A 12939-nucleotide genomic window follows, 5' to 3' on the forward strand; every position below is an offset into this window, starting at 1 on the left:
CCAGAGACATGCAGGTTAGGTTAACTGGTGACTCTAAATTGACCGTAGGTGTGAATGTGAGTGTGAATGGTTGTCTGTGTCTATGTGTCAGCCCTGTGACGACCAGGCGACTTGTCCAGGGTGTACCCCGCCTTTCGCCCGTAGTCAGCTGGGATATGCTCCAGCTTGCCTGCGACCCTGTAGAACAGGATAAAGCGGCTAGAGATAATGAGATGAGATGAGAAATTTATACAAGACCAGCTACTATCGTAACATATTCTGTAAGAAACATATTCGATACCTAACTTTCGGCTTTTGTTTAAAAAAAACAAAATCACAGATTTATAACTAAATTTTTATATGGCGCAGTGATTTTAAGTTACTACTTTTGGTGAGGTAGTGACCCTGAGGCAGTGAGGTAGTGACGCTGAGGCTTTCCGTTTAGATCAAAACACACGATTGTATTGGTTTTGGGTATGCAAAACCAATACAATGGGTAATGGGTTTTGGGTAATGGAGTTACAATGGTTATCAAATATTTTGCATGATGTTTTATTACGGTTATGATTATTCTGTGAGTGCACCAATCCTTAGGTGTATAAAGTTACAACTTAAAATACAATTAGTGATAACTGTAGACTTTTCATTGGGCTACAACCTTTTTAATGGAATGCGATGTAGTCAACCATTTATCATGTCCCAGATCAAGTCGCCATTTTTCCACAAATTTGCAGAATTTTTGCCAAATTCTGAATAGAGTATTCACATCAAAGATTTAGTTTTAACTGTATTATTTCTTTCATCATTTTATTTCAAATTCAAACCAACATCACCATTCAAAACTGCATTGTTTATATTTAGTGGGGTACCCTACAGTACCCAGTTTCTGAGACTGTGTGTGTGTGTGTGTGTGTGTGTGATATATACACACACACACATATATATATATATATATATATATATATATATATATATATATATATATATATATATATATATATATATATACACATATATATATATATATATATATATATATATATATATATATATATATAATATTTTGTGTGTATATGTACGTACGTCCGTACAGTAGTGCTTGAAAGTTTGTGAACCCTTTAGAATTTTCAATATTTCTTCATACAGTAAATACGACCTAAAACATCCTCAGATTTTCACACAAGTCCTAAAAGTGGATAAAGAGACCCCAGTTAAACAAATGAGACAAAAATATTATACTTGTTCATTTATTTATTGAGGAAAATAATCCAATATTACCTGCCTGTGAGTGTCAAAAGTATGTGAACATTTGCTTTCAGTATCTAGTGTGACCCCCTTGTGCAGCAATAACTGCAACTTAATGTTTCCAGTAACTGTTGATCAGTCTTGTACACTGGCTTGGAGGAATTTTAGCCCATTCCTCCATACAGAACGGCTTCAACTCTGGGATGCTGGTGGGTTTCCTCACATGAACGCTCGCTTCACGTCCTTCCACAACATTTCGATTGGGTTAAAGTCAGGACTTTGACTTGGCCATTCCAAAACATTAACTTTATTCTTCTTTAACCATTCTTTGGTATAATGACTTGTGTGATGAGGGTCATTGTCTTGCTGCATGACAAACCTTCTCTTGAGATTCAGTTCATGGACAGATGTCCTGACATTTTCCTTTAGAATTCGTTAGTATAATTCAGAATTTATTGTTCTATCAATGATAGTAAGCCGTCCTGGGCCAGATGCAGCAAAACAGGCCCAAACCATGATACTACCACCACCATGTTTCACAGATGGGATAAGGTTCTTATGCTGGAATGCATTGTTTTCCTTTCACCAAACATAACGCTTCTCATTTCAATCAAAAAGTTCTATTTTGGTCTCATTCATCCACAAAACATCTTTCCAATAGCCTTCTGGCTTGTCCACAGGATCTTTAGCAAACTGCAGATGAGCAGCAATGTTCTTTTTGGAGAGCAGTGGCTTTCTCCTTGCAACCCTGCCATGCACACCATTGTTGTTCAGTGTTCTCCTGATGGTGGACTCATAAACATTAACATTAGCCAATGTGAGAGAGGCCTTCAGTTGCTTAGATGTTACCCTGGGGTCCTTTGTGACCTCACCGACTATTACCCGCCTTGCTCTTGGAGTGATCTTTTTTGGTCGACCACTCCTGGGGAGGGTAACTATGGTCTTGAATTTCCTCCATTTGTACATAATCTGTCTGACTGTGGATTGGTGGAGTCCAAACTCTTTAGAACTCTTTAAAATTCCAGCCTAATGAGCATCAACAACACTTTTTCTGAGGTCCTCAGAAATCTCCTTTGTTTGTGCCATGATGCACTTCCACAAACGTGTTTGGAAGATCAGACTTTGATAGATCCCTTTTCTTTAAATAAAACAGGGTGCCCACTCACTAGAGCCCTGGACTCCCACAGGAGTCCCGCAGGACCCGACGCAAAGCAGTGTGGCGCGGGACAAATTTTGAAAGCTCATTGCGGGCGCGGGCGGGAGTGCACAATGCGGGAGCGGGCGGGAGAGGTGATAAGCTGCAGTCCCACTAACTAAAAACGTGTTTAAATAAAATTTATAAATTATTAATTTATGTCTATCATATATAATTTGTGCTGGATATTTTATTTGGCATTAATAAAAACATTTTAAGATGCCTAAATTTGCGGATATGGTCTAATCTCGCATACGTTTCCGATTCCTTTCCGCTCTTCCGTGTTTGAGATCTCCGATCATGGCAGAAGAACAGAGCTCCTCTAGTGAAGCTCACAGTGCTTCAGAAGTAAGTGCTGCTTTAAAAAGAGGTGCCTGGCAACGCGCACCCTCGCTATGTGTGCTAGGTGAAGGATCGGTCAGTGGAGAGCTCAGCTAAGCTCAGCATGTTTAATTCCCCAAGCCAATGACAAGAACTTTCGTGAGAAATAATGCAAACGTCTGCATCATGTGGGATTTGCGGGCGGGAGCGGGACAAAATATGGCAGGCGCGGGTGGGAGCAGGACTGAAAATCATAATTCTTTGCGGGAGTGGGACTGCACAATGCAGGAGCGGGCGGGAGCGGGACTGAAAATTCTGTCCCGCGCAGACCTCTACCACTGACATCTGATTTGATTGAAAACACCTGACTCTAATTTTACCTTCAAATTAACTGCTAATTCTTGAGGTTCACATACTTTTGCCACTCACAGATATGTAATATTGGATCATTTTCCTCAATAAATAAATGATCAAAGATGATGTTTTTGTCTCATTTGTTTAATTGGGTTCTCTTTATCTCCTTTCAGGACTTGTGTGAAAATCTGATGGTGTTTTTGGTCATATTTATGCAGAAATATAGAATATTCTAAAGGATTCACAAACTTTCAAGCACCATTGTGTGTGTATGTACGTGTGTGTGTGTGTGTGTGTGTATAAAAATCATAAAAAAGCTCTTACTTGGTGTTACTATATGACCATGTTCAGTCTTCTGTATCTAAAATTACAGAGGGAAATAATTATAGGCAGTTTGCATTCCAAACTTTTATTCTAATATTTGTGTGTGAGAATTCTCTGAAAGCATTAGCAAAGCATCTCCGGATGCACTGTAACTGGTTTTGTTGGATAGCATAATGAATCAGAATCAGAATCACTTTTATTGCCAGGTATGTGAACACACACGAGGAATTTGACTCCAGTTTCACTTAGCTCTCTTACTACAAACAGATAAAGTGTAAACAAAACAAAAAGCTATGTACAACCCCAATTCTAAAAAAGTTGGGACAGAGTACAAATGTAAATAAAAACGGAATGCAATGATGTGGAAGTTTCAAAATTCCATATTTTATTCAGAATAGAACATAGATGACATATCAAATGTTTAAAGGGCTGATGACACGAACAGGACTCTATGCAATTTCTTAAATAAACTATACAGCATGGCAAACGTTAGATTTCTGTTATAATTACGTGAAAAGAAGCTATTGTTACGCAAATATCCAACTTTTAATTGCACAGCGCAAGAAAACTGGGTCCGTGGCTCACGGCCATGTTGTGACGTCAGCAGAAGAACACGCTGCGGTTCACTTGCTGTTATACTCTGGTTCTACTCAATGGAAATGGGGCATGAAAACGCCGGTGAACTCTCTAGTGCTAGCTCTTCCTCTTCTGGGAGTCTAGAATTGTGTTGATCTCTTCCGAATAGAATCTATGATAGCCTACCCTCTTTACCCTTTGCCTCTTGTTGCTAGGCGGCAGTTACATGAAAGCCGCAAGCTTTCACAAGCAAATACATGACTGATATCACGCCGACTTTATGATTACATTTATGATTATCATGTAGAATCTATAGCACCTTTATCTTATGTTGTTTCACAACACATGTTCTGACAGGAGGACTGTCTTTGGATCCGGCATAGCTACTAGTAGACCCCCTCCGGAATACTGGCAGTATTGCCAGATTGGGAGGAATCCCGCCCAGTTGGGCGGTTTCAAGTGCATTTTGGTGGGTTTTGAACATATTTTGGGCTGGAAAACTTCAGCAGTATCTGGCAACAGATACTGCTGATGTTTTCCAGCCCAAAATATGTTCAAAACCCACAAAAATGCACTTGAAACCGCTCAACTGGGCGGGATTCCTCCCAATCTGGCAACACTGTGTAGGCACTGCTGATGGTAGTAACACACGTTTGTGCTGAACTGAACACCCAAGAGATTCCTTTAAGCTGGGAAGGGTGTCAAAACAATCAAAATCGAAGTGTTCAGAGCACAGGACAGATGTTGGTGAGGGCTCCCACTTGTCACGAGTGCACCTGACTTGCTTCACCCACTTCGCATGCAGCTCGGGATCTCTGGGAAACTTGAATAAACTTACCCCATCCTTGTAGGTTTTGGAGCAAAAGCCGGCAACACAACGCGAAGGCATAATAACTATATATATATATATATATATATATATATATATATATAAAATAATGTATAATAATATATATATATAATGACAAACTGAACACTTGTCGCATCAACAACAAACTGGTAAGTTAGGAGGAAGGTTCTTTCGCTGACGTCATATAGCTCCTCCTCCTCTTTCGTCTCCTGGGTGCTGCAGCCCTGTCAAATTTGCCCAAATAGCCGCGTTTTTTATCATAACTTGTAAAATAGGCGCCTTCGTGAATTAATATATGGATCATCGGGAATTACTTTTTATGTTATAAAACATCGCCAAAGATGTCAAAAACGTGTCATCAGCACTTTAAACTGAGAAACTGTATCATTCAAAGAGAAAAATTAGGTGATTTTAAATTTCATGACAACAACACATCTCAAAAAAGTTGGGACAAGGCCATGTTTACCACTGTGAGACATCCCCTTTTCTCTTTACAACAGTCTGTAAACGTCTGGGGACTGAAGAGACAAGTTGCTCAAGTTTAGGGATAGGAATGTTAACCCATTCTTGTCTAATGTAGGATTCTAGTTGCTCAACTGTCTTAGGTCTTTTTTGTCGTATCTTCCGTTTTATGATGCGCCAAATGTTTTCTATGGGTGAAAGATCTTGACTGCAGGCTGGCCACTTCAGTACCCAGACCCTTCTTCTACGCAGCCATGATGCTGTAATTGATGCAGTATGTGGTTTGGCATTGTCATGTTGGAAAATGCAAGGTCTTCCCTGAAAGAGACGTCGTCTGGATGGGAGCATATGTTGCTCTAGAACCTGGATATACCTTTCAGCATTGACGGTGTCTTTCCAGATGTGTAAGCTGCCCATGCCACACACACTAATGCAACCCCATACCATCAGAGATGCAGGCTTCTGAACTGAGCGTTGATAACAACTTGGGTCGTCCTTGTCCTCTTTAGTCCGAATGACACAGCGTCCCTGATTTCCATAAAGAACTTCAAATTTTGATTTGTCTGACCACAGAACAGTTTTCCACTTTGCCACAGTCCATCTTAAATGAGCCTTGGCCCAGAGAAGATGTCTGCGCTTCTGGATCCTGTTTAGATACGGCTTCTTCTTTGAACTATCGAGTTTTAGCTGGCAACAGCAGATGGCATGGTGAATTGTGTTCACAGACAATGTTCTCTGGAAATATTCCTGAGCCCATTTTGTGATTTCCAATACAGAAGCATGCCTGTATGCGATGCAGTGCCGTCTAAGGGCCCGGAGATCACGGGCACCCAGTATGGGTTTCCGGCCTTGACCCTTACGCACAGAGATTCTTCCAGATTCTCTGAATCTTTTGATGATATTATGCACTGTAGATGATGATACTGTATGTTCAAACTCTTTGCAATTTTACACTGTCGAACTCCTTTCTGATATTGCTCCACTATTTGTTGGTGCAGAATTAGGGGGATTGGTGATCCTCTTCCCATCTTTACTTCTGAGAGCCGCTGCCACCCCAGGATTCTCTTTTTATACCCAGTCATGTTAATGACCTATTGCCAGTTGACCTAATGAGTTGCAATTTGGCCCTCCAGATGTTCCTTTTTTGTACCTTTAACTTTTCCAGCCTCTTATTGCCCCTGTCCCAACTTTTTTGAGATGTGTTGCTGTCATGAAATTTCAAATGAGCCAATATTTGGCATGAAATTTCAGAATGTCTCACTTTCGACATTTGATATGTTGTCTATGCTCTATTGTGAATACAATATCAGTTTTTGAGATTTGTAAATTATTGCATTCCGTTTTTATTTACAATTTGTACTTTGTCCCAACTTTTTTGGATTGTACATGTAGAAGGTTAAATATATGTATAGACAAGTAATTTTTTTGTTGTTGCAAAATGGTGCATAGTGCAAGGATGACTTAGTAAATATAAATATACAGTGTGCACAGAATGATGGTATGAGTGTGCAGATATTTCACAGTTGATGTTACTGATATTTGAGTCCAGTTTTAGCTGTTCATCACAGAGACAGCCTGAGGGAAAAAACTGTTCTTGTGCCTGGTTGTTTTTGCGTACAGTGTTCTGTCGCGTCTCCCAGAGGGGAGAAGTTTAAACAATTTGTGACCAGGGTGTGATGGGCCTGCAGAGATGTTACCTGCCCATTTCCTGACTCTGGACAGATACAGGTCTTTGATGGAGGGCAGGCTGACACCAATAATTTTCTCTGCAGACCTTATTGTCTGTTGCAGTCTGTTCTTGTCCTGCTTGGTGACCGATCCAAACCAAACTGTGATGGAAAAGCAGAGAACAGACTGAGTGATGGCAGAGTAGAATTGTGTCAGCAGTTCCTTAGACAGGTTGAGCTTCCTGAGCTGGCACAGAAAGTACAACCTCTGCTGGGCCTTTTTGATGATGGTGACTGTGTTGGTCTCCCACTTCAGCTCCCAGGAGATTGTGGAGCCCAGAAACCTGAAGGTTTCAACAGCAGTCACAGTGTTGTTGGTGATGGTGATGGGCGGCAGGGTGGGGGGGCTCCTCATAAAGTCCACTGTCATCTCCACAGTTTTGAGCGTGTTCAGCTCCAGATTGTTCTGACCACACCAACAGACCAGCCGTTCAACCTCCTGTCTGTATGCAGCCTCGTTACCATCTCGGATGAGGCCGATGACCGTTGTGTCGTCTGCAAATTTCAGGAGTTTAACTGACGAGTCTCTTGAGGTGCAGTCGTTGGTGTAAAGGGAGAATAGCAGTGGGGAGAGCACCCACCCCTGGGGGGCGCCAGTGCTGATAGTCCGGGTGCTGGATGTGATGCTCCCCAGCCTCACCTGCTGCTTTCTGTCAGTCAGGAAGTTTATAATCCACTGACAGGTGGAGGAGGGCACAGTGAGCTGGGTGAGCTTGGTGTGGAGGATGTCTGGAACAATGGTGTTGAACGCCGAACTGAAGTCCACGAACAGGATCCTGGCATACGTCCCTGCAGAGTCAAGGTGTTGCAGGATGTAGTGCAGTCCCATATTGATTGCATCATCCGCTGACCTGTTTGCCCAGTAGGCAAACTGCAGGGGGTCCAGCAGGGGTTCTGTGATGTCCTTCAGGTGTGACAACACCAGTCTCTCGAAGGACTTCATGACTACAGATGTGAGGGCTACAGGCCTATAGTCATTCAGTCCTGTGATGGTGGTTTTCTTGGGAACCGGGATTATTGTGGAGCGTTTGAAGCATGAGGGGACTTCACACAGCTCCAGGGATCTATTGAAGATCTGGGTGAAGATGGGGGCCAGCTAATCAGCACAGACCTTCAGACAGGAGGGTGACACACCATCTAGGCCGGGTGCCCTCCTGATCTTCTGTCTGCGAAAAAGCTGACAAACATCCTCTTCACAGATCTTGAGTGCTGGTGTGGGGTCAGAGGCGAGAGGAGGCAGAATAGCAGGGGAATGAATGAATGTTCGTTTGTCTGTCTGTCTGAAAAATCTGTCATTGCATCATTGATTATTATTTTTCTGAGGGGGGAAAAAAAGATTTTCCCTAATATTTGTGTAGTTATTTGAGACCTCACCAAAATAACATGACATAATACAGTTTGACAATTATCTTGGTTTTTTTTTTGTTGTACTTTGAACAAAAGTGCAACAAAATATTTGAAAATTTTGATAAGGTGATTCCAGTTGTGGGCTACACTACTACTACTTGGTTCAGCTGATTGTTGTCACTATGCGATGACAATACTCATAACATGGTTGAAGGCTCTATCTTCCATCTCTGTTTCTTTTTGAATTGTCCATTTATCGATTCGTATAAATGCTGACGCTGATTGATCTACAATTAGCTTATGTCGGCTGATAATATCGGTACACCAATTTATTGTTCAGGCTATAGCTGGGAGGTTTGAGTCGATACTTACATTGTCTTAATGTGTATGGTTTATATGATACTTTGCCAAACTAGATAGCTAGCAAGAAGCGCTGACTGGCAAAGCAGCTTACTTCCTATACAAACTTTTACATATAAATGAATTTTTGTCTAAGTCTTGATTTAATACCCCTTCAAGGAACTTGTCATTACATTCATGAATACTTGTTTGTAGAAAGAGAATTAAATTCAGATTGGAGAGATATTCTCAGGATCAGGTGAGACATGATAGGTGAGACATGATGGGTGAAACAGTGTGTAACTGTGTAAGTTTAGGAAGGTCTCCAGATCGTGCCCAGGAAGGCTACTAGAGCCATGCTTAGTTGAGAATAGTCGTGAAGATTACTGATGAAGTGTACTTATTTTTTCTAATATTGGTTTTTGATGCAGTCCAGCAGCACCTTCTGTTAAATCAAGGGGTCGAATAACTAATAGTAAGTCATATAGGTTAGTCAGCATCACTGATGTATTCTCCTACTTGTGCAACATTTTTTTTTCTTGGATTATTTTGTACAGTATATTTGATGCAAATTTAATTTTACTCCAAAACAGATGTGTCAGATTGGCCTCAACTTTGCTGATGAGCAAGAGGCCAAACAATTCAAAGTGATGACCAATGACCTGGTGACAAGCAGACAGAGGAAAACTGGTAAGCACTGCGTCTGTCTTGTGACTGCCTATGTGCTGTGGTTTTTTTTTTCTTGTGTGCGTGTTTATCACATGCACTGCTATCATTTTATACATCTTTTTAATCTTCATTATATTTCTTAAATCACATCTTTTAGTACTTCACAATGATTCATTTTATCACTATCTGCCCACCCCCAATCTCTCATTAATGTTTTCATCCGAATATAGAAGTCCCAATTTTTATGAACATGGTGCAAGATTGTGGCAGTTAATATCATTGATGTTTTCATGACCATAGATAACATTGTGCAGAGCACCACATGCAAGAATAGCTTTATCTTGTAGATTTGCATTGCAATTTTGAATCAAATTGGCACAAATTCCACGCTGCGAGGTCACTCTTTACATCTCTCTGCATTAAAGAAAAAAAATGTATCCTCACAGAAGGCTCTGTGATCATATTTTTGAGGAAATCATTTCATAAAGCCATTCTCACTTACCAGTTATCATGTATTACTGACAATAGTATATTCCTCTGTGGCTTTCTGATGAGAAAAGTGAGCACAGCAGTCAAATTTAACTTAATTAAATGCAGTGTTTTAAATGAATAAATTATTCAGGTGTTTTATTGATCATAAAGTGTTCAAGCAATATTTTAAGTTTACAGCTGTATTGTGCTTACATTATTAATGAAATCAGAATATGATATATATTTAAACTACTGTATGCATGTAAACATGAATCTCTGTCTCTTCTGTCGTTTGCTAGAATTTCTGTTTCTTCCTCATGCCATCATCCTTTTTTTCTTCACTGTGCACACTCCTTCTTCCCCTGAATATTTCAGTCTCATACATCATACTTGGTCTCTTTGAAGATGATTGGAACTTTGAAGTGTTTGCAGCTCTGTGGAGTCCAACCAAGATGGTCTGCTTTTGATTACCTTTGCTTTGATCATAACTTATTTTCCTTCATTAGTTAGTTTCTTTTGCATGTCTACTGACTCAAAAGGTTATGGTGGGGAATCAGGCCAAATTGTCCACTTGAAGCTGCTTGTGATTGGTCTTTCAATCTATGAAAGTGTGTTTTATCAAGTGTAATAATGGTTATCTTACTTATGTTTTCCAGAAAAAAGATCTGAGCCACCAAATGGTAGGTTGAATTTTAATCCATGAACTATGACAACAGTTGAATTTTTACTTAATTTAACAGTGATAGTGTTATGCATACACCATAGCTCAAATGTGTGTGTTTTTTTTTTAAAATAAATTATTTATTTATTTATTCAGGGCCCGAGCACCAAGGGGCAGGCCTATGGCCTGCACCGTAGGTGCAAAGCCCTATTGTTTTCGGCATGTTTCTTCTTCTTCTATTTTATTTTTGTCCATGGAAGAACTCGTTTGAGAGGCACTTATGATGCTTGAAAACTCACAAATTTTGGCAAACTGATGAAATGTGTGTAAAATCGCAGTTTCACTGAGCAAGGGACTGGGCGTGGTCCTGGAGCTCTATAGCGCCCCTGAGAACAAGCTATGTGTTCGGTTTTCTGTGGTTTTGTCCCCACCGAAGAGGGCGCTAGAAGAGCGAGACTTGGGTATAACTCAGTGTCCAAAATGTTTTGTTTATTTTTCTCTCTTTACTTGTGACACGGCAGCAGGTTATAAACCTGTGGAAAACACCGAAGTTGTGCTATGCATTAGATGCCATAATTATATAAATAACAAATAGAAAGTCATTGTAATATAAATGAGCAATCCATATAAATACACACAAATGCATCCTTAAAGCATCAGCAAATTACTGTATAAATATCTGCAGCTTGTATAAATAATTAATCTTTAAAGCATTACCAATAAGATCCATAAACATCAACATTAGAATGCACAACAGCTAATTTGTATAACAAACAACAGACATTACACTTAATCCATTTCGTTACATACACAACACCAGAGCCATTACTACAATTATCACGTTCAAAGTAGCAGAGACAAGAACCCATTTACAAAGCCGAGTAAGTGAACCACATCTCCCATCATGCACTACTGGAAATAACTACGACTACAGCCCCCAGAATGCAACGCGAATCAGGAAGCAAAGTGCAATAGCGCTTCCATTCAAAAGTTTGTCCCGTCATCTCAGACAAGTAAACTTAAGCATTAATCGGAGGATTAAAACAACGCACTAGCCAAGCGACCATAGTGACAAAGTCATTAACTTCTGACCAGTTGAAAAACAGCAGCTAACGATCAAGCAGTTAACAACAAACCAGCGAGAGAATATTAAACCCAGCACCTTACCGGTGATGTGCGTCGCTCTTCCAGCATGCAATTGGATTTTGTCTCTGTGCGTGCTCGCTCCCGTTTATCAACACATTTCACGGAATATTACCAGCCAACGGCAAGCCAAAACACCAAACCAGGTGAGTGTCCCCACCCACCTAATCAGCTGAGCAACATTACTTGTGATCACCCATGTGTTGACGTTTTCTACCCTCCACCAAAATGACAGTGCGCAAAACACCTCCCACTTGACTGAATGATCGCAAGATCCAATGAAGTCACAATTTCTACTAATTTCTCCCTTCAGAGTCCTTTTTTTTTTTTTCCAGTGCATGATGCAGATTTGCAGTTCTTCATAATGTGCATGAGTATGTACGTGCATGTATGCATGTGTGTGCATGTGCTGAACATAGTGGCAGCGTTCGGCGTACACCACTATTTTTTTTATTTTTATTTTTATTTTTTTTTTTTCTGTGAAAGATGGCGGCGCGTCAGGACGCAGCGGCTTACAGCTCTCCTTTCAAGTGCACGTTTTTGTATTTTTTGTGTGTTATAACTGTTTGTTTCGCGTCACCTACGGACTTCAACACAAGATACACCCATATGGATCTGATAGACATAGGCATTCGGCAAGAAATGATCATTTCAAACGACTTTCATCGCGCTCACAACATTCCGGAGGAGATAGCGAGAGCACCGGGGTCTCCGTGGATTGTTATCGGGTCTGGAAGAGGAAGAAGGCGGAGACGTGAGAGGAAGCAAAAACGGGGCTGCAGAGCGGGCCTGCTGAACAAGCTCAGGAAACAGCCACTCAAACCTCCGCTACCAAGCCTCTATCTTTCCAATGCTAGATCCCTGGTACACAAAACGGACGACTTGGAACTACAGCTTGCTGGTAACCGCTACATTCGTGAATGCTGTGCAATCATTATAACGGAGACATGGCTACAACCGCTAATCCCCGACGCTTCGGTGCAGCTAGCAGGCCGCACGCTACACAGATGGGACAGGAATAGCGACTCCGGGAAAAACAGAGGAGGGGGGCTCTGTGTTTACGTGAATGAAGGTTGGTGCAACAACAGTACAGTCTTAGACAAGCATTGTTCTCCTGACCTAGAGTTCATGTCCGTAAGATGCAGACCCTTCTTTCTGCCGAGGGAGCTAGCAGCTGTTATCATCACTGCAGTCTACATACCACCGGACGCTAACGTCAAAACCGCTCTCTCTCTGCTCGCAAACAACATTAACAACCACCAGCGAGCCTACCCAA

At 41.0% G+C, this 12939-nt stretch overlaps 1 protein-coding gene across 1 annotated transcript in view; it reads left to right on the top strand.

Moving 5' to 3' along the window:
* LOC132869540 (actin nucleation-promoting factor WASL-like) overlaps positions 1 to 12939 on the top strand; it is a 123873-nt gene that overhangs the window by 51361 nt on the left and 59573 nt on the right. Inside the window, exons 4-5 of the mRNA XM_060902752.1 lie at positions 9313 to 9409; positions 10516 to 10539. Coding sequence (XP_060758735.1) covers positions 9313 to 9409; positions 10516 to 10539 — 121 coding nt within the window. The remainder of the gene's footprint in view (positions 1 to 9312; positions 9410 to 10515; positions 10540 to 12939) is intronic.

The sequence above is a fragment of the Neoarius graeffei genome, chromosome 21 (assembly GCF_027579695.1).
Source record: "Neoarius graeffei isolate fNeoGra1 chromosome 21, fNeoGra1.pri, whole genome shotgun sequence".
NCBI classification, from domain to species: Eukaryota; Metazoa; Chordata; class Actinopteri; order Siluriformes; family Ariidae; genus Neoarius; species Neoarius graeffei.